Source organism: Ambystoma mexicanum, chromosome 6q (assembly GCF_040938575.1).
Source record: "Ambystoma mexicanum isolate Mex_15411 chromosome 6q, UKY_AmexF1_1, whole genome shotgun sequence".
NCBI lineage: Eukaryota > Metazoa > Chordata > Amphibia > Caudata > Ambystomatidae > Ambystoma > Ambystoma mexicanum.
The window spans coordinates 1,042,496,490-1,042,518,495 of NC_090937.1; the positions used below are offsets into that span (position 1 = coordinate 1,042,496,490).

The window sequence follows — 22,006 nt, forward strand, 5'->3', positions numbered from 1 at the left end:
CTGCGGATCAAGAGCAGGCCTTATGGATTGTGTTTAACATTTTTTGGACTCTCTGTACTTCTAGAACTCTGATGGCAAAAGAAAGAGGAATGGACCTAGGGGAGTCGATGTTTATACCCCTATCTGCCCACTGATTGGTGTGGGGGTAGAGGTCAGGACTACAAAGGGCCTCAGGATAATGGGAAGCGTGGTTTCTGAAACCTAGTTGATTTCAGTTGAGATATGAAACTTGTGACTTCCTGCTTTGTTTTTTTCCAAGTAACATGTAAGAAAAACCAAAACATAAAAGTTAAAAGTTAAAGTTTTGAAATGCTGATATCGCAGTATTAAAGAAAGATAAGCATAATGCTTGCCTCCTTGTCTTTAATAGAATGAAGACTTTCCTGAGCTATTAGCGTGGGCAATCTTTATTATTAAGGGTAATACTGTGAAACATCCATACACAAATAAAGTTATTCAGTTGAAAAACTCTGCCACTTGTGACTCCACCAATGTCATCTATGGCATCAGATACCCATGTGGCATCTACTATGTATTACAACACAAAGCAAAGATGCGCTGGACTGAACATAATTTGAATATCAGGACAAACTCTGAACGGTCTCCGTGTATCAACAATTCACTGAATTTCAACAAAGAGGGGCACAGATGCAAGTAATAATATTGGAACAAGTTACATTACCTAGAAGAGGAAGAGAGCCGAACAAAGTTCTTCTACAAAAAGAAATAATGTGGATTGTCAAGATGTATAGTCAGTCCCCCAGAGGAATGAACACTGAATTTGACTTAAATTGTTACCTATAATTACATTCACTATATTCAGTGTGAGCCAATTCCAAAGACAAACCCTACTTGGTCTATTGCGCGATACAATTACATCGATATACGCTAGTAGATCAATGTAACAGATATAGTAGAGCACTGTAAAACGAATAATTGTTGGATGAATAAAGCAATTCAGATATAGACTACCATATAGGGATGATTATATTCTGCAAATTCAGGGAATCATTCAAATTTGGTCTAGAGATCAACAGACTTGCCGGGTGAGGGTAAATTTCAGACCTACATGTGTTGATATTGTTTGTGATGTATCTTATGAAGGAAAGTGAGCAAATGATGACTATCCTTTGAAACGTGATCCACAACTGCAAATTCTGGAGTGGACAAGCAATTCCCATTTACAATCATTCAATTTGACACTTTCACTCTCAAAAGGTTTAATTTCTATTAGATACCCAATATCTTGATTAGAAACATTTGACAATTGAACATGATACATTTCAGAATATGATTGGGATACCACGTTTAAACTAGTGGGCATGCTGTTCAAACATATGATAGGATTGGCGTTCTGCACGCATAACAGCGACATGAATATGAATGTTATCTAACTTTCCTAACACAATGCTTCTCTCTTTGAGATCTAATGGCAGATGTATCCATTAATTGGAGACGGCTATGCAATGAACATCACATTGAGAGATGGCCGCCACATTCTTTTCGTCTTACTCGCCCCTTTTTAAGAATCATGTGATCAGACCGACACATGACAGGTACTCGGATCACGTGAAATTCGTCACTTAAATATGGGCTACCACGGGACGGGAGGCTGCTTGCAAGCTGCTTTCCGCCCCACTTAGGCCCATTTGCCGGTGAATATTAGGTACGTTTCTGATAGCTTAGTGCACTCAGACAGTGCGCACAACATGCAGTTGATCTTGTCCGTTAAGGTTAGATCTAATCCAAGTAGCGGAATGAATGACACATACCTGCTCTTCTTTTGATAGATTTCCCGGACAGCGTGAGAACGCCAACTAGCATACCTACTGGAGTGATACACCGCTCGAGTTGCCGTTAATACCTTTATCCGGTACAACATACGCAGGAACAGCGAGTGTTTTGACCCTCTTGACCCCTTTGGGGGCTACACACTATTTGTCTTCATGTTATAAGTGCCCTTTAACAGATCAGCATGTAACACTCCACCCTTCTCCTTTTCCTTAGCCCGCCAATATATTGAAAACATTCAGACAAACATAGACAGCAAATTTAGTGTTGTCACCTAATGCAACACACTATCAGGTTGGTACCTTGGAGACCTATTTATTTAATGGACTTATATTTAGACCTTAAGAAGGGAGTGATTCCCGAAATGCATAGTGTGTAAACAGGACAAGCTCATTCATCACAGAACAATCATTATTTTGTTAATTTCAGACAGAGAACAGACCTTTGATTTTGGACTTAACTTCTGAAGAGCACCCTAGTTTAGTTGCGTAAGGTAGGGAAGCCCTTATGATAGGGAAAGTTAGGCATTTTCTTTATTATATTTCAATAAGCCTTTTGAAAATGGCACATATTGTTCCATCTCCTCCTTCCGACCTACCACACTATTCATAATTTTGTCTAATTTCCGCTTGCAAGACTGTGGTACTTCATCATTTAAATTCCCAAACTACATATCCTTGTGGCAGTTATCATTCCCTGGCTATTCCTGTGCAGCAGTAAAGAACTACAGTCCCGAGAAGCCTTAGAGATCAGTGCTGCTTTCACTTTCCAGTGATTTTCCTTCAGGTATGGTGTTCCAGGTGCTGCTAATGAGCCAGCTTCAACACGGGGCAGGTCAGTATTTAAGCAGCTGCTTGCAGGAGAACAGGGCCCTTGCATTGAGTACCGTGCCAGCCCCCTCCGCTTTGGTCCTTGGATTTCTGCTGTGTCCTGTACCTTTTCCAGTCCAGCTTCTATTCCAGTGCTCATTGCACCCTGCCTTGCAGCCCTGCTACTCTGCCTGCACCCCCCCTGCCTTCTGCGCTGCACCTCTGCGCTTCCTGCACTGCAGCCTGGTTCCCCTGCTTGCAGTCCTCTGTTCCCGATCTGCAGCCTATTGCTCTCTACCACCAATTATCTTGTTCCCGTCCTGCAGTTCCTTGTTCTGTGCCCATTGTCCACATTACCTGGCTTTAGCTTCCTACATTCCAGTCCTGAGTTTTCTTGTTATCCGTCTACAGTCATGCCCCGGTTATTCCAGTCCATAGTGGCAGTTCATTGTAACCAATCTGCAGTTCCGTCCTCGTTATCATGTATGCAGGATTCCTTACACTCCTGTCTCTTGTGCCCTTTTCTCCCCTCTACTTTCTGGGCACGTCTCTGCCCTCAAGCCCCTGACACTACCTCACTGAGAAACTCAGCATCTCCGGAGGGCTACAATCCACCAGAAGTAACGACATGTGCAGACTTTAACTCTGCCTTTGCAGGAATGAAAAATAACAAGACAGGCCTTTTCTGTCTACGCCCCAAGACACAGGAACCTTTTCCGCATCAACATCATTTCAGAGTCTGCCGTTTCGTCGGCAGTGCTTGGTTTTAAATCCGCTTCTCCCAGCTGATCCTATCCCTCTTGGCATTTGGAAGGATATTTTCTCTGACATTTTGCATCTGCTCACCGCTGCTGTTAAAGATTCTTTTTCTTCTGCCCACATTCCTGGTCCTCTTAAGCACGCTCTCATTCTTCCTCTTCTTAAAAAGCCGAACCTTGACTCTTCGGTCTTAGCTAACTTTCATCCGATTTCTCTTCTCTCCTTTCCCATGAAACTCTGGTTACCCCCCTCCTCTGCTCCTTTCTTGAGGAGTCTGGCTGGACCCCTTGCAGTGCGGGTTTCTGCCTGGGCATGGAACCAAGTTTGTTCTGGTGGCAGTGGTGGATGACCTAGCACATATCATGGATGAAGGTGGTACCACCTCCCTGATCCTGCTGGACTTATCCGCTGCCTTCTACACGGTCGACCATGGTATTTTGCTGGAACGGTTGGCCGCAGCGGCGGGGGGTCTCCAAATCAGTCCTGGATTGGTTTGTGTCTTTTCTAACTGGTTGTTCCCAATCCCTCCCTCTTCCTCTGTTCGTTTCAGTGGCTAACCCCCTCACCTGCGGGGTGCCTCAGGGTTCTGCTCTCTCCCCTTTTCTTTTCAACTGATATATTCAACCACTTGTCAAGCTGATACACTCTTTTGGGTCTCGATGTTTCCCTTATGCTGATGACTCACAGATCCTGGTGACACTAGACCTTTCCCACCCTGCCTCGGCGGAACATTGCCGCTCCTGCCTGTTGGCTATCTATCTTTGGGTGGGTCAAAACTGGTTTCGCCTTAATGGCGAGAAGACAGAGGTTCTAGTCGTAGGTCCATCTCTGGCTTCTGCGGGTTGGTGTACGGCATTCTGGCCATATGAACTCAGTCCTCTGCCAGTGCCCTCCTTGGTGGTGAAGAGCCTGGGAGTTAAGCTCTCGGAGTCTCTATCTATGCCGAGCTACGTTACTGCTGCCTGTCAGTCAGTTCACTTTAAACTCTGTATTCTTCAGAAAGTGCTTCCCTATCTTCCTTCTCATCTCCGTCTTTTGGTTGTATCCTCTCTTACTTCTGGTTCTTTAGACTACTGTATTGCTCTTTATCTAGGTCAGCCAGCATACCCTCTTCAGCGGCTGCAGGTGCTGCAAAATTCGGCAGCCTGACTGGTAGTGGATGCCTCCCGGTTCTGCTCTCTCACAGTGATGCTGGGAAAACTACATTGGCTCCCGGTGGCAAAGCATATTAAATTCAAGGCTTTGTGTGTGGACCACTGTGTCTTCTACGGGCAAGGCCCTGGCTTCTTGCAGGCGATATTTCGCCCCTATATTCCAATGAGGAACCTCTGCTCAGTCTCTTCCCTGAGAGTGACCGTTCCCCCGGTTTAGGCTGGCTCGTGTAGGCGACCATTCCTTTTTCATGGCAGTGGCTTCTCTGTGGGACTCTGTTCCTCTGTCCCTGCCGGCACTCGAGGATCACGTCTCTTTCCACTGTGCTCTGGAGACCTATCTTTTTACAGCCCAACCGCTGCTCTCACTGGTTGGTCCCAGAACTGTTAGCGCCATGATGCCCTTGCTGGTGAAGGTGCGCTTTACAAATTTGATTTACATTACAACATTCAACTCGCCCCCTCGCTTCTACAGTTTAGGAAGGAGCTAAAGACCTTCCACTTCAAGAAAGGGCTCCTCCCTTCCACCCAACAGGACCAGTGAGCTCCAAAGAGTACACCATCCACTCCTGACACTCACCTCTCCTACCACCATGCTCATTTTCCACTTTACACCAACAAACAATAGAATGCAGCTATACCCCTCGATCAATTTCGGCCTAGCTGCACACATACGAACAATTCTCCATGAACACCTCAACAACCTGCTAGAACGCAGTTATACCCTATGAAAAGTATCGGCCTAACTGCACACATAAAATACCCACACATGCCTAATGCCACCAAAATAAAGTCTCAGACCAACCACCTGTCTGCACACATTCGACTGATCTCTCACTACCACCACACCTAGTGTTAGGATGCTGCCACCATCCCGCAAATCACACTGGCTGCACACATATAGAGTGCACCCAAGCACTTTATTCTACCAGACTCTCTCGGCTGATCTGGACTTTGGTCCCCAAGGGCGTTCAATATACAAGCACATTGAGATCATACCAATGATATATAGGGAGCTTTATAAATGCCAAATAACAATAACAATGACCTGAGACTGGGAAATCTGATCCCCACTGCTTCCTTCCCTGGTTACTTGTACATCCATTGCTGACTGTTGCCCTCCCTTTCATGTTGTTAGATCCCCACTTCCTTGTTTCTCTGCTCCCTAACCTTATTCTTCCCCTTATGGTTGTAAAGCACTCAGTTGCTTCCCGAAGCTAGGTCTGTGCTCAATAAATTCCCTAATAATGATAACTATTCAAGAGAGATCCCTCCAAGCAGTGCAAAGGGAACTTGCAGAATTTAGGAGCGTGTCAGGTCTAAACATGAACTTGGATTACTCTGAGATTCTCAACCTAAGTTTGCAAGAAGAACACTTACAAAAAGCCACAATAAGCTTGCCTTTCATGTGGGCTACCGCTGGCATAAAGTACCTGGGGATAACACTCACGAACTCGATCGCACATTTATGAGGCTAACGTCCCAGCCCTGTTGCATAAGATCAAAGAAGACCCAATTAGATGAGGGGGGCCTTGTCTATTTCCTAGCTGGGGATAATAGTGACTGTCAAGACAGTGGTTCTTCTCAAAGCACTATTAATTTCAGGATCTACCGGTCTCAACTTCCAAATTCTTCCTTAAATCTCTGACCAGTATACCCCTTGCATTCGTTCTGAAGGGCAGGAGAGCCCGGATCTTTCGGAAACTCCTAATGGCTTCAAGAAAAAAGGGAGGTCCATCTTTCCCCGATTTTAACATGTATTACGAAGTGGACTAGAACGGACAGAGCCATGGTGGGCCGATCCCTGGAGGAGGTCCTCTGGCTTCCCAAAGCAGGTAGGCCTAAGAACATGAACATCAGACAGTCCCCTCCATCTTTACTCCCCTATTTGAGAACCCACAATTCTCTCCGGGTAAGGAATACCTAGCTTTTGAGAAGTGGCGGGAGGCAGGTTGCCGTCGACTCAAGAACCTCTATGTTAGCCCAGCAATCAGATCTTTTAAAGACTGCAAGAGATCCTTTCGGTTAACGGAGCAGGACCGTCATTATTTCCGGTATGTAACTGGGTCACACATCCTGAAATCAAGAAATCAGCCACCAGAGAGTTCACCCGTCTGGAGAGGTTTCTGGTCATCCAATCAGGTAATAATAAGCTGGGCCCATCCCTGTATAAGGTAATGCTAGACAGTTCAGAAGAATCAGCTGCACCCTACATGAAAAAGTGGGAGACAACCCCGAGTCAGGAAATCACCAAAGACCAATGGGATTGGATATGCAGAAACATTCCCAAGCAGGCTGAATCAACTCAGATTAGAGAAATCTGGTATCAGATATTGGTCCAATGGCATTACACCCCAGCGAAGCTCCACAAAATATTCCCCTAAGCATCACCCAAGTGCTGGGAATGGCTGCACATTTGGTGGTCAAGCCCGAAGATCGAGAACTTCTGGGGGGGTAGTAAAAGATACACATTTAACTTACATCTTCTACTCCTCTGACACTATCTTTTGGGTTGGTGCGGCCCTGAAGAGGCACCGCAGGGTAAAGCTTACAAAAAAGTGCTAACTATTCTCCTGGTTGCAGCTTGGTTGCTAGTTGCCCAACGGTAGAAACGTGGGGACACTCCGATACTTAACAACTGGATTCACAAGATCTAGAACCTGTCACACACTCACTTCACCAGAACTATGCAAACTTTCACACAGACTGGGAACGTCTACTTAGGTTCTTAAAATCTGACTTAATCCATCCAATATGCCTGCAAAGATTAAAACTACTAACTTTTGTAAACTGAGCCCTGAAATGTCCTCATCCCGATTCAATTTACCATAATCCGATCTCTTGGGAGGGGGAAGAGATCTTCAGGGGAATACAGTTTGTTGATTTCAGTTTGTAATAACCAATAAAAATATATTTTTTTGTTTTTAATTGTAACTTGCATTGGTTCAGGAAGGTCTAGTACATGTGGGGGTCACCAGTGAGCCTCTTGGGAGGAGCCAGGTCATGGTGGTCACCATACGTGTGGCCTTGGATGCAGGTGGTGCTGGGGCCGCAGCCCCTGCTGCAAATTCGCCAGCCTTCTCAAGCAAGCAATGCACTATTGCTTGTATGGCATCTAACCGGGCACTGAGATCGGCATCAGCGCTGGACATCTCTGTCTTCAGTGCAGCCACTGCTTGGATTAATGCTGCCAGAGGATCTGCGGAAGCATCCATAAAGGCCGGGTGAACACAGTGGCTCGACAATACTTACAGATCATGAGCGGGAATGTGTTCACAGGGACAACTAGGAACAAGCAGCAAGCAGTGTTCCCACAGATACAAGTGCAGAAAACACAAGGGTTCCAGAGCTGATGACTTACCGCAGATAGGCGTTTCCAGATCCAGGGAGGGAAAGGTGAGCCCACCCAGAACGACACGAGTACGTAAAAAAAAAAAAAAGGGATATATATATATATATATATATATATATATATATATATATAAAGAATGCAGGGGCAGCACGAGTATGCAGCTACTACAGAGCTCACTCCTTGGAGTGAGCAAATAAGCCCAGGACCAGAACAGGCAAGTAATCCGGGGGTCACAGTCTTGAAAAGCAAATAAGTAGGAGCTCACACAGGTGTCTTAGCAGAGGGCAAACCAAGCAGGTGCCCGAAAAACAGACAGGGTAAACAAAATGTGTAGGGCAGTCCCTGCAGGCGTCTGAGCAGTGGGGAATCCAAGACAGGTGTAGAAGAGTAGGCAGGGTACAGAACCAATAAAGCAGTCGTACATGTGTCTGAGGCAGGGACAACACAACGCTGGAGTCAAAGAGCAGGTATGGACAGGAAGTGGGGAAGGACAAGGAACAGTCCATAAGGGGTTGCCCTAATAATCAGAAAAATGCTAGGGAAAAAGCATGCGCGACTCACCAAGCAGTTTATCACACATGGGGCGTCTCTATTGCCGGTCTGATATCCTCTGGCTTCCACCTCAAGTACGAAGTGTGCATGTTGAACGCGCTGCGCTAAGGATTCCAGAGGATATAGTCACTATATCTATCTATTTAGTAATTTAGCTGTAAAGTCCCTGCAGTGGCGGGGACCCTCAGTGGGGGCGACCTGGAGACTTGACACTACACAAATTTGCTAGTCATATCATTTTATTTGCTAATCAAAATATTTTTATTTCGCAAACGAAAATAAATTAACGCCTTGACCATGTCTAGCAAGCCACACGTTTTCAGGCAGCCCCTTCTTTAATGTCCCTCACCTTGTAAGGGCCTGGGGAGGGGACTCTGGCCTGAAAGACATGCCCAAAGAACTACTTAGCAACAGAGAAATTCACACTTTTTTCATGGAGCATCAGGTCCCGATCTTTGAGTTTAAGCAAAATATTTTAGGAGGTAATCACTCACATTTATGACGCCTGGCTAATCCACAAAACTTCAAGTTATGTGCAGAACACCTCAGCTGCCGATGATACACAGAAGCAGAGGCACTTGTAGAGAAATGGACCAATGCAAAACAAAGATGTTGTAATGTGGCAGGACTCATGGTATAGTGGTAACCCTGGTCAAGGTCCATCTTCGATAATATGCAGGCTCCTTGCATATCTGCTACTATGTCATCAAAAGTTTGCATCAGGTGCAGTTCCCGACGGATTGCCCTGTTTGCTATTTGCATGTCTATGCGTACCCTCACCACTCCAGTTTGTTTCAGCTTCTGCGTGATTATCATGGGTGACAAGCACAGCATTAGCCCAGGCACTCATGTAAATGAGATGTTCTCTTCCTAATTTCAGTAGCTCTTGTTCAACTTGATGAAGCAAGTGGAGGCGCGCTCATCTGCGATGTAGCGCTACCAGCTGTATGCTTTGGTCAATGTGGAATTTGACAGCGGATATCTTGGGCATTGCAGTCCTTTGAATAAACAGTGAAACGTAGAGAATTGAGAATTGTGACGCAGCATCTTTTTCAAATATGCATTATGCAAATTGAACCTAATCGAGACCCTTGGCAGTGCCACAGCTGAGGAGGATATCTTTGCCGGATGACATCACAAAGAACTTCACTTATATTGAGTTGTTCATGTAGGTCTCCGATATAAGAATTCCTTTCACCACTGAATCTTTCAGCAACGGGTGAAGGTGCATCTGGACTATCTTCTTTTGATGGGTAATGCGCCAAAGACTGTTGATATAAAAAAAAATACTTAAGCATCTTCAATGATGTTTTGGTCACTTCAGTTCAATGAAGGGGTTTGTGTCAACACCATATCTACTCTAGGACTGCCTGTTCACAATTGGGCCATGCTCTGTAGGTCTCAGCCTTGCGACACTGATCTGCAAACACTTCAAAATTGGTTGAGCTTCCCACATAGCTTGCAGGATAAGCCTTCTGTTGGGCAGTCATGTGGGTGGGGCCACTCATCGCGGAAAGAGGGACACAGTTTGAGGGTTTCTTGAGACATGCTTGGTTGACTTCCACCTTGAGTTGTCGGTCTTCACTTCAATGGTTGCTCTCCGCCTACATTCTCTTCCTCGCTTTGGACTTCCTGAAGGTCCTCGGCACAGTTTTTAGCACGAGAGTCTGCCAGTCCATGCGACCTTGTTAGCTCTAGGATTAGCATCCAGTTCTCTTAGGGTGAGTTTGCAGAATTTGTCAGAGGAGCACCATTGTAAGATCTGTCCAGAGATTTCTTCTACATCTCTCACTGCATGGGTTACTTACCGCACAAAGGTGGCCATGGGACGCGTGGATTGATTTCTTTGGATTTTGAACAGCCTGCCGTAATTTGAATTTCTCATAGTCGACACTGGCAGTGGGCTGAAGTATGTCGTCAAAGCGGAAGGGGCAGCATGATATGAATCATCTGCTACCGCCAGAGTCTTGAAGATATGGTGAGCTGCATCTCCAGCAAAGTACAGCAAAGGTGACTTTTCCACAATAACATTACCCCTCTTGGTGGCCCCAAAATATAGTTGTCTTCTTAGCTACTATGACCACCTCAGGTCAAGCAAGAGTGGCAGGAGCGCCATGGACATTAAACTCACGAAGCGGAGATATGCGAGACATCGCAGTTCCTAGCCTGGAGAACAACTGTGCAATGCGCTGTGTCACACTGATTGGAGTCCCTCTGCTGTGTGCACTGGGGAATAGTGTTGATGTAGTGGTGCCCCCATGAACCTAATTGTGTCGCTTCTGGTCCATGGTAGCGTTCACAAGACTGCCCCACTCGTGTCTTTCTGAATCAAAGTGAAGGTGCTGTACCAAAGGGTCTTGCCTCAGAGGATAATATCAATTATCTAGATAATATAGTTATAAGCCTACTCAAGCCTAAGCAAAAGGTAAGTGAACATTGCTATTTGTTCAAAGATGAAATAACAGGCAGTGCACCACATTTTCTATGCACGTGGGTCTGTGCTGCAGGAAATCAGTCTAAAAAGTATTTATTGTATGTGCATTTGATGCGGGTCCCAGTCAGGAGCGGTGCATAGCTCTGCCACACCCTACATTTTTTACTAGTTGTTGGGGTGGACATGTCACCACAGATTCAGGGTGTGTTTATTGAACACCTAGAAAAAAGTGAGTGACGCGCACCACCAAGAGTAGGGTCTTCCGGCAGCCTCTTTTATTGCCTTCCATGCAGTGACATATGTGTGTCAAAACGCCAGAGGTGTAGCCAGGATAGACTTACAAGTGGGGACTGAAGCTAATGTAGTTAGGGCCATCGCAGTGACATTAACATCTGTAAATGCCCACACAGTTGTCTACACCTCTGCGTGACGGGGGAATGTGCCTGATACACATATTCACTAAAGAAGCAATATCATATATCAAGTTAATGACAAGGGTAGTATACCGACTCTAATAAAATCTTACCCCATCCAATTCGCTTGGTTGCTTATGAGGTTGGTCAGATTTCGGGAGGGAGACCATGTCACAGTATTGGGCCTTTACTGGCCTATCATCTGCCTGCTTAGAGGTGTAGTGTTGTTGGGTCACTTCAACTAAATAAAATGGACTATTGTAAATCTAAGGGAAAAGCAAAGCTCAAGAGTATAAGCAGCCAACTCTAATTAAAGCACAGCATTTCTTCAGGGGGAACGTTATGTCTGTAACTTTAATACTTCATGATTAAACAAGTGTGACAAATAAAGCGTTAAATGACAAACTCCGTTTATCAAATGAGGAAAGGAGAAACTTCTGGTATTAGGTGGTTGCATAACGTGTTTTTTTTTGCTCTGTGGTCAGTGCGTTAGCTGTCGAAGTCCAGGAAACAGTGACGCATTAACAACATATCACTTATAGATTAAATTATGCAGAACCTGTGTGCGAAAGATCCAAAACGAGGGCTATTCTTAACAGCCTCATTTATCATTCCAACTTTACAAGCACTGGGCAGAGACTACAACATATAATATCTTGGCCGTAGGTGGGGGGGTATTCCAAAGCAGGGGATAAGTCACACTTTCAGAACTGGTGAACACAAAAGTAAAGAATGATGTAGGCGGAGGGGCTGCCAGAGTCCCAGGAGAGGGGGCACACTCAGAAACATGGATATAAGCGCACTTAGGCAGAGAGGGTCATACACTGAGAGGAACACAAGAAAAGGTTGCTGGGTTGATTCAAGGCGATCCTTACGTGCTGTGCGATGCTTTGAGCGAGTCTATCTGTCGCTGTCGTTGCTGCTGCAGGCTAGTGAGCGGGGGCAGCTGGCCGCCCCCTTTGTCGCCACGGAAGAGCCAGCTCATGCTGTATGTGCAGCAAGCGCAGTGGCTCAGGCGGCGCGGGTCACTGTCAAGCTATCTCCATGTCAACACCATCCGGGGCCGCCCGGTCAATGACGTATGGCGAGCCCGCCCTGCAAGAAGGAGACTTTCAAGGACATAAAGAAAGGACTGCTCGAGTACTGTCACGCCGGCACTTGACATAGGCTTGCTCCTGGTGTGCTGTCACAGCGTTCAATTCAACAGAGAAATACCAGCCCTGTAAGAAGAGGGGCAGGCATAGCCCCGGGGATTCCCCTCAACCATACCTCTCAACAGTGTCACCGCCAACCCGCCAAATGAAAAATCGGGTGTTTTCACCCGCCCAGGACCTTGAAAGGTTGAGAGCTATGCCTCAACTCTTGAGTGGTGTTAGTTTTCTATTAAAGTAAATGGGATTTAACTTAATAACATTTCGGAGAGTGATGAGCGAGGACAAGACTTGATTTCTCTGACGGTTTCCTCCTTCCATCGACAAACCCCGGCCTTAACCCCTCCCCCTCAACCCCTGCACACGCACGGTGTTTTTCACGTTTTTCATTTTCATTTTTGGACAATTAAAGGTATTTCTCCCTGTAGTTATGTTTTTCTTTATTCTTTTCTGTAGGAGTGAGAGCTACCTGTAGGAGACGTTAGTATAGGAGCATAACACCTTACTGCACACATGTGCATGAGTAATGGATAGCCCAAGGGGGAGGAGATGGCTGCCAGATGGGAGATAGCCCAGTGAGGGCTCTCAAAGGGAGGTTATGAGGTGGGGGGGTTTCGGGGGGCGGGGGTTTGCCCTGCCAACCAACAGCAGCTAAGGTATCTTAGACCAAATAAACAGGCACAGACTTCTTTGTTTTGTTTGAGCGAGGCCGCTTTTCTTTTATATAAAGACAGAGTGTCAAATCAAAAATACAACACCGAATCTCTATAACACTATTAGGCCCCTGGATGACCATTTGTCACATAAATCATAACATGAATCCATAAGGTTCCCTTACCTTACATGATTAGTGAGTTACATGTGGTAAATACTTAAGCCCCCACTGCATTAGGCAACCCCTGAGAATGAGCGGTTCCACATTTGATGAGTAAATAACCTTTCTGTCACAGGTGTCCATTGAGAATAAACATCTCATTTGATAAATAAATAACATTTCCAGTCACAGGTGTCTCTTGAGAATGAGCGCTTTCACCTTTGATAAATAAATAACGTTTTCTGTCACAGGTATCCCCTGAGACTGAACGCTTTCTCATTTGCTAAATAAATAACTTTTCCTGTCACCAGTCTCTCTTTGAGTATGAACGCTTTCACCTTTGCGGAACTGGCACTACCTCCCGGAGTAGGCAAAGTGCCAAACTCCAACGGGATATATCTACTGGACTCCCAGGGCGGCGTCAGCTACAAAACAGATACACCACACGGCACAATAGGTCGGGGCGAGATGCGAGGAAAAATAGGACACTGGCACTACACCAGTGGACCACGCTTGCAGGGTGCCAATGGGGACTTCCTGCTCTGTGTCCCCTAGGGTCATTGCTCCCTACCCTTGCACCACATGCGGGAACACGACACCAGTCGCTAACCTGGATCGGTGGCTATGTCTCCCAGTACTTTTCCTCTCAAAACGGCCTGCGTGTAGACGAACGCTGTCACACGCAGGGCCTGATATCCTTGCTACACTTCCCTTCTCTCCTACCTGAACTGGACCAGGCTGCGCCACTCCTGTCTCCGCTTCCCCCCCCTGCACTCATAACTGGTGTGGTCTGTCTGCCTGTCTCTACTCCGGCTCGCTCTCTCGACCGCTAGTGGGGGAGAGAGAGAGCAGTTAACCAACCAATAGGCGGTTGGCCTATGGTCCAAGGGGGGGGGTCCCGACTCGACCGAGGGCCTTTGTGCCCTCCGGAGAAGTCTGGGCTTCCGCCTTGTCTCAGTTCTCTCCAGGCTCTCTCCTCTGCGATTCTCCTTCGGGCTATTATGCCCTATAGGTGGCACCATTCCCGCTCGCCCGCAGGGGAGCTCCCTCAGCCCCTAAGGTGGAATCAACTCATCGGCGGCCCCACTCCCCCTACTGGTGGAATTTACTATACCAGGGTCCCAGAATTTGTGCGCCCAAACCACACACTGTGGAGAGGTGTGTGGACATAAACGAAGGACTGTAAACTCACATTTAGCCCTTTATATACTAAAACCCCACAGGAAATGGGGTTTACACTCACCCCCTTCTCCATCAAAACCCTTGTCCCTAAGGGTTTCTCTAGTCCCATAGTGCATACAACACAACATGACATTTCTCACTCCACAGCAATGGCACAATCCACCATTGCCTGCACCCACTCAGTGGTTCATTAGTATACATAACTGTGCCGGTACTTATGTGGACAGGTACTCCGCTTTGGAACGTTTCAGTTTGAGCTCCAGGCGCATCATAGCTCAACATTCTGATGGGCCTGCGCCTCGTTGAGATTGTCACAGTTCCTGTATAAGCTCTGATGTATGCTCAGGCGGTGCTTCTTGAGAGGCTATGGATGCAGGTGATTGGTTCCTAATCGCTGAATCTGGCCTTGGTGGGCTTCCCGTTGAATGGGGAGGACTGTATCGGAGTCCCCAAACTCTGATAGTACTCTCCTTATTTCGTACTGTTCGGTGGACACTGGATGTGGATCCTCGCTTTCATACAAGTAGCCGACGTTTAGGCCCTCATCACCTCCATCTTTTTCATCTTCCTCTGCGCTAGTCGGATTGTCCGTGGGCCTTAGGGCTACTTCAATTGTGGCAGGCTCTATATTTTCCGTATTGCTTTTCTTTCCTGGCGTGGATGCTACAGACAGTACAGTAGGGGTGCCGGTGGGATTTCTCCTCAGAGGGGCTCTTGTTTAAGACCTCTGGTGTCCCTTTTCCTGGGGGAAAAAAGGAACATCCGCAGCAGTTGGATCCATTTCTACACTATCCCCTATAGGCAGGAGATGATTTCGGTGGAGAATCTTCACATCCCTCGTGGCCCTTCCCTTCTTAGTCTAAACATGAGAAACCTGTCAGCTATCGCTCAATCAGATAGGGCTGTGAGTCCCAGCGGTCGCCCAGCTTATTTCACCCTCTCTTTCCTAAATTCCTGATGAGCACCCGATACCCTTGTTGCAAGTTGTGGAACCAGACTTTCTCATACCTCTTTTTGTTCTGTTGTGCATTACGTTCTGCAGAGACTTGTGCTAATTGGAAGGTTCTGGACAATTGTTCTTGCAGGTCCTTCACATATTTTCGGTAGCTTTCTATCCCTCTGCCATCAGAAGAGACTCTGAAACTCAAATCTATGTGGAGTCGGGCCTCCCTGCCGAACATAAGAAGGTACGGCGTGAATCCTGTGCTGCCATTATTGGTGCAATTGTATGCATGGACTAGAGTGTGTATATGCAGGCTCCATTTCAATTTTTCTGTGGCACTCAGTGTCCCCAGCATACCCAACTGTGTTCGGTTAAAGCGTTCGGCTTGTGCATCTCCTTGTGGATGGTAAGGCGAGGTTCTAGTTTTCTTTATTCCAATCAACTGCGTAAGTTCTTTGAGCAATTTAGACTCAAAGGGGGTCATTACGAGGTTGGAGGTTAGGAGAAAACGATGCCGGTAATGGATTACCGGCATCGCTTACCGCTCCGCACGATTATGACACGCCAACCCGCTATTAGCGGCAATGTAATTAATTACCAACCCGCTAATAGCGGCAGGGGCACGGGCACTCGACCCTTCATGCCGGCAATACCGGCATGGCATAAACAGGAGAACATCACAAGTCAGGCGAACATGCAAATAACGGCCTACTGAAGCACGAAAATTACCTTACCGGCATGGAGCAACTACCGGCATCGCAGACCACCTGTAAACGGCCATGTGCAGTGTTCCCAACTGCCACAGGTGCACACAATCAGCACAAGTGGAGGCAATATAGACTGGGCCAGCACAAAAGGAGCACACCCCACCCCTTCCCACAAACAGTCACACACCAAAATGATTCCAATACTACTAGCAATGCTGGGGCTGGAGGACATGATTGCAGTGGAACTGCTGCAACAACAACAACAGGCAGCACAGAGGAGACGCAGGAGGAGAAGGCGGCTGAGGCAGGCCCAGCATGCCCCACCAGTGCAGCCAGTGGTACCACGCAGGCAGCCCCCAATCCCTCGCCTCAGAGCCAGTCCATTCAACCTAACCCCTGAGCAGATCCACACCCTGTACCGTCTGGACCGGGACACCATCACCACCATTGTGGACATGATACATGACGACATTGTCAGCCTGATTGAAATACGCACCGCCATCCCACCCCTACTGAAGGTAGTGTCTGTGCTCCACTTCCTGGCCACAGGCACCTACCAGCACCCAGTGGGGCACATGCATGGCATATCACAACCTTTATTCTCATGTACGCTGAACCAAGTGCTTGATGCCCTCCTGAAGCACACAGGCGACCACATTTACCTACCACGGACAGCCCAGGAGATCTCCAACACCAAAGTTGGCTTTCATTCACTGGCCGGCATCCCTGGTTGCATTGGCGCCATCGACTGCACCCATGTGGAATTGGTGGTCCCACATGCCATGGAGGTAGTGTACCACAACCGTAAGTTATACCACTCCATCAACGTGCAAATGGTATGTGACTCAAACAAGATCATCACACATTGTTGTGCCCAATTCCCCGGATCAACCCATGATTCAATGGTCATGCGGAACTCCACGATACCACGCTACATGGAGCGACATGCAGGGCAGAGATCCTGGCTTCTCGGTGAGTTGCATGTTAGGCTCATGGAAATGCGATGTGGGTAGGTGATTGGGGGGAGAGATGCATACCTCACCTGGCTGAGATGGGGGAGGGGGAGAGATGCATACTTCACCTGGCTGAGATGGGGCGGGGGAGATGCATACCTCACCTGGCTGAGATGGGGGGGGAGATGCATACTTCACTTGGCTGAGATGGGGGGGAGATGCATACCTTACCTGGCTGAGAGTACCGAGAGAATGGACCATGCTCATACCCCAAAGCAAGCCAGACTGGACCTGACACCTGACCCCAAAATGCAAGACGTAAGCTTCCCTACCATGAAAATGATGCAGTGTTACAACCATCCCATAGCCATCAACATGTGCACTGTACATAATCAGACCGTAACCCCCTCAACACAATGCAGCTACAAGCAATTAGTATGGCCAATGCACAGCACCAAATACCGTCAACAGAAAGGACAGTCCTCCATTACTGTGTACAAAGGAGTCACATGAGGGCCAAATACATTAAAACAGCATTACACTAACACAGAGGTCCACCAAAACTGCATGTCACCATTTGTCGTACATAGTGAGAGCATCATGAGGCTGCCATCAACGGTGACAGGATGAAAGCATAGAAATTACTGCACATCAGCCAGATCATGGGAACAACCAGCACCAGCGTGGACTAACACAGTGCATGATCACTCACAAGGAATAGTACCCCCCTGCGCCCACTAGACGATGGCACGCACACCTGTCCATAGGAGGAATACACACATAGCAGTCACATCGTGTGTCTCCATTCATGAATGGATATGTTGTAACAAACAGGAAATACATGCATGCTATGGTGTCATTGATACAGGTCCCATATGATGTGATGACTTACACATATACATTGTTGCCCACATGCAGGTGATGCAGGCTATCCCTTGAAGAGGTGGCTCCTTACCCCAGTCCGGAACCCGCAGAACAGGCACGAGGAGGACTACAATCGTGTGCATACACGTACCCGTGTGGTGATTGAGCAGACATTTGGCCTCTTGAAGGCACGGTTTCACTGCCTCAGCAGGTCAGGTGGGGCACTCCTGTACGGCCACGAGAAGGTGGGCAAGAACGTCATGGCATGTGTCATGCTACATGGCATGTGTCATGCTACACAATATGTGCATCAGACGGTATGTGCCTCTGCCCCCTGACGCTGAACTGCAACCACCTGACGATGAGGATGAGGAGGATGGACATGGGGCTTCACTTCAGGGAGGCAGTGATGCACAGGAGGGGTGTGACATGCACCTAACTCTGATTAACCAATGTTTCTAGCACACATGGATGGGGGGGGTGACATGGAGGTGGCACTCAGGGCACTGGGTGTGTCAGGGACACGGACACTGTAGACTGTTCACCAATAAAGCACACGTACACAATAGGAAATGTCCGCACATGTGAATTATGATTTTCCAACAGGTGTATTAAAGAAACATAACAAAGTGCCCAAGCCCTCCACCCCACACACCCTCTCCCCCCTCCCCCTCATCTCCCCCCACACCCTCCCCCCCTCCCCTCTCAAACCCCCCTGCCAGCTCCTCCTGCCACTGTTGAATTGCCCTCATCCCCTCTTGGCTGATTGGGACACTGGTGGAGCTATGATGTGCCTCTGCCATCGTTGGTTCCTCAGGCAGGCTTTGTGGGGGGCTGAAACTGGCGGTCCATGACTCCCCAGGAGACAGCTCTTGCCTGTTGATGTTGTCAATGCTGGTTGGTGAGAGTTGTGGCGAATGCAGTGGTCCTGTAGCGGCAATTGTGCCTTGTATGAGAATTTCAGCCTCATCGTCGGACACGGCTGCTGTGGCAGCTGTCTCCCCAACAATACTGCTGGCACCCGAAATAGTGCCTTCAGCCACTGGCTCCTGGGTGTTGGTAGCTTGTGTGGGTGCTGTGGTGTTGGCCGTAATGGAAATTGGTGGTGGAGGTACTGGGGTTGTCTTGCCCTTGCGCAATACTGCAGCTTGCCCTCTTCCCCTTGATGTAGAGGGGCAGTTTGGTTCCTCCATGCCCCTGGCCTTCTTGTGGGGCGTTGCGGCATCCTCCCTGGTGTCCTGCTCATCAGTGTCTGATTTCGTACCTGTGGGGGAGCAAGAGAGGGAGGGCATTAGTGATGGGTCAACGTGCATCAGGCATGCATTGGGTTTACTATTTCTCTATGGAATGGCAGGAGATTGCCATTGAGGTAGTGACATACGAGTTGCTTGGCTTTTGGGTGGGTAAGGAAGGGATGCGTCTGGGAAGAGGCATATATGGGGGGCATCATGCATGTGAACAAGTTGGTGCTGTGCACTGCCTGTAGGCAGGCTTGCAAAAAAGTGTCTTGTGGACCCTGCCATCCATCATTGCACTGTCATTTCAGGGGGACATCATTGTGTTGTACTTTAGAGTGTTTATTTTGTGACACCTACCTCCATCTGCCGAAGACGGGGCTCCTCGCTCCATGTCCCCCACTCCTTCTATGGCCTCCATTCCTATCGTGCTTGCGCAGATTTCCTCCCACGGTTGCAACTTGATGGGGGAGTCTGCACCACCACCTGTAGCCATCCCCTGTTTCCGGTTGACTGCGAGGATGTTGCGCACGCTTAAGCGCAGGCCGTCCCAGTGCTTCCGGATGTCTTTTGGTGTGCGTGGGGTGGTGCCAACGGCACTCACTTTCGGCGCCACCTCTGCCCATATGGCCTTCTTGCGCAGCAATGCGGGTCGGGACATGTTGGTAGAGAAAACTACCTCTGCATGTTCCTGCAGCGTCTCGGCGAGCATGTTCAGCTCCTCCTGTGAGAAGCGCTCCTTGCGCAGGCGGTCTGCGCTTTGTTTGAGAGATTTTGGCATTATTATATGCAGCAGGTTATGGTACAGGTGAGGAAGAGGTGTGCTCTGGATTGGGGTCCTGGTTACAGAGGATGGCAATGGATTGTGTTTTTAAAGATGGCCGCCGTGCTCTTTCCCGTTCCTGTGCGATGACACTAGTTCCGGTTCTGTTTATTAGCGCTCACCGCTAATAGCGGTGACCGCTAATACAGATGGCTTGGATGGCGGTGGAGCTATCTACGCTTCGCGCAATGCCATTAAGGGTGATTTTTCACCCTTTTCCCGGCATGACGGTAAGGTCGTTACCGGCATGGCGCAAAGCTTGTGCCCGTAAAGTCGTAATAGGCCGCTTTTAGCGGTCTATTACCAGCACCGACACAGTATTTGCTCTATGCCGGTAATGACCGGTACTTACCTCCAACCTCGTAATGACCCCCAAAGTCTCATCCTTAATCTGAGTGTAAGCGAGGCGGCCAACCATAGTGCAGAAGAAATATGTCCCAAAGTACTTTTGCTATGGTTGTTGCCTGCTGATCATGGGTGGGATATGCTTGGGGATAGCGGGTGAAGTGATCAGTTACTACCAAAATGTTCTGGATTCCTCCATGGTCAGTCTCAAGGCTCAGGAAATCCATACAAACTAGGACCATGTGTCTGGAGCTCTGTAAGTGTTTAAGGTCTGCAGCAGGATGACTGAGGGATTTTCAGGCGATGCACCTTGCAGAGGTGTGGCAATACTCCTCCACTTTGGACACTAAGCGCGGCCAGTTAAATCAATTCTGTACCAAATCTAATGTCCGTTCACTTCCCAGATGCCTGTGTTGGTCATGCAGAGCGCGCAAGACCAGAGGCTGTAATGAGTATGGCACCACCAGTATATGTATCAGGCGCCCTTGGATTTGACTCTCCTTGTACAGCACTCCTCCCTTCATCACCAACGACTTCCATTCTTTGCTATATAGTGGATAGTTTGGCATGTTTCTGCTTTCCTGTGGGCCCCTAGCACCGTTCTCTTTGCTCAGCAGGACTTCTCTTAGTTCATCTTGCAACTGCTTTTGTCTTAGGTCCATCGGGTTCAGGTGTGCCAGTTCTGACGCCATTAGGCTGGTGACGTAACAATAATCGCAGGGACACCTTCCTCAGTCCCTCCCAGGCAGTCGATACAACATGCTGGTTTAGCGTTTTGGCTTGTTCCCATTTGGAGGATAGCTTACATGGTGACAACAGAGGCAACTTCAGCCCCTGAGGTGGACTCAGGGCTGTCATCAGTGTGGGGTCTTCGGGACAATGCATCAGCATCTACGCTGTTGACTCAAGGGCTATATTATAGCTGAAACGTGGACAAGGCTGCTAACCATCGGTAGCCGGTGGCAGCCAACTTGGCGGACTTGAGAATGTAGGTCAGTGGATTGTTGTCTGTTCTTACAGTAAAAACAGCTCCATACAGATAATCATGTAATTTCTCAGACACGGCCCACTTCAGGACCAAGAATTCTAGTTTATGGGCAGAATAGTTTGCTTCGGCGGGGCTCAGGTGGCGACTAGCAAACGCCACAGGTCTAACATTTCCCTGTTGCTCTTGATAGAGTATGGCACCCAGTCCATCAGAACTGGCATCCACATGTAATATGTAGGGTAGATGCAGTTCAGCATAGGTCATTACTGGTGCCTCAGCCGAGTTTTTTTAACTGGGCGAAAGCCTATTCACACTTCTCATTCCAGCAAAGGCCGAAGACCTCTTTAGGATGATACTGGGCTGTGGACCGATTTCCCCGGAGAGTTGTCTTCTTCTGTGGGGCGGGATACCCTTTGGTCAAATCCGTGAGTGGACGTGCTATCTTTGCGAACTCAGGCACAAACTTTCTGTAATAATTACAGAACTCCAGGAAGCTACTCATCTCTCACAGGTTCTGCGGCTGAGGCCAAGTATTGAGGGCTTCTATCTTGGTGGGATCTACGCTCACCCCATCAACCGACACCACATGACCAATATACTTCACAGTGGTGCAGCAACATTGGCATTTTTCCAGAGAGACTTTCAGGCCTTGTTGAAGGCGATTGAAAGCTTTTAGCAATCTTTGGTGATGTTCTTCTAGTGTCCTCCCAAACACGATCACATCGCCTAGGTACACCCAC

The 22,006-nt window shown here is 48.0% G+C and overlaps 2 protein-coding genes across 2 annotated transcripts in view; both read right to left on the reverse strand.

Annotated features, from left to right (window-relative positions):
• The window catches only part of VPS37A (VPS37A subunit of ESCRT-I), an 862,571-nt gene extending 850,230 nt beyond the window's left edge, over positions 1-12,341 (reverse strand). The window contains exon 1 of the mRNA XM_069631579.1: positions 12,137-12,341. Coding sequence (XP_069487680.1) covers positions 12,137-12,246 — 110 coding nt within the window. The 5' untranslated portion in view covers positions 12,247-12,341. The remainder of the gene's footprint in view (positions 1-12,136) is intronic.
• LOC138515305 (myb-related transcription factor, partner of profilin-like) lies at positions 12,293-19,891 on the reverse strand. Its single transcript, XM_069630210.1, has 3 exons — positions 19,471-19,891; positions 18,752-19,139; positions 12,293-12,356 (listed from the first exon to the last, which is right to left on the reverse strand). Exons 1-3 carry the CDS (start codon positions 19,889-19,891, stop codon positions 12,293-12,295), a joined length of 873 nt encoding a protein of 290 aa, XP_069486311.1.
• Between the last annotated feature and the right edge of the window lie 2,115 nt (positions 19,892-22,006).

Coding starts and splice junctions, on each gene's coding strand:
- LOC138515305 (XM_069630210.1), bottom strand. CDS start 19,891: ATGCCAAAATCTCTCAAACAAAGCGCAGACCGCCTGCGCAAGGAGCGC. Junction 19,140..19,470: donor CCCGTCTTCGGCAGATGGAG/GTAGGTGTCACA, acceptor GCTCCCCCACAG/GTACGAAATCAGACACTGAT. Junction 12,357..18,751: donor AGCATTGACAACATCAACAG/GCAAGAGCTGTC, acceptor TCCTTCTTGCAG/GGCGGGCTCGCCATACGTCA.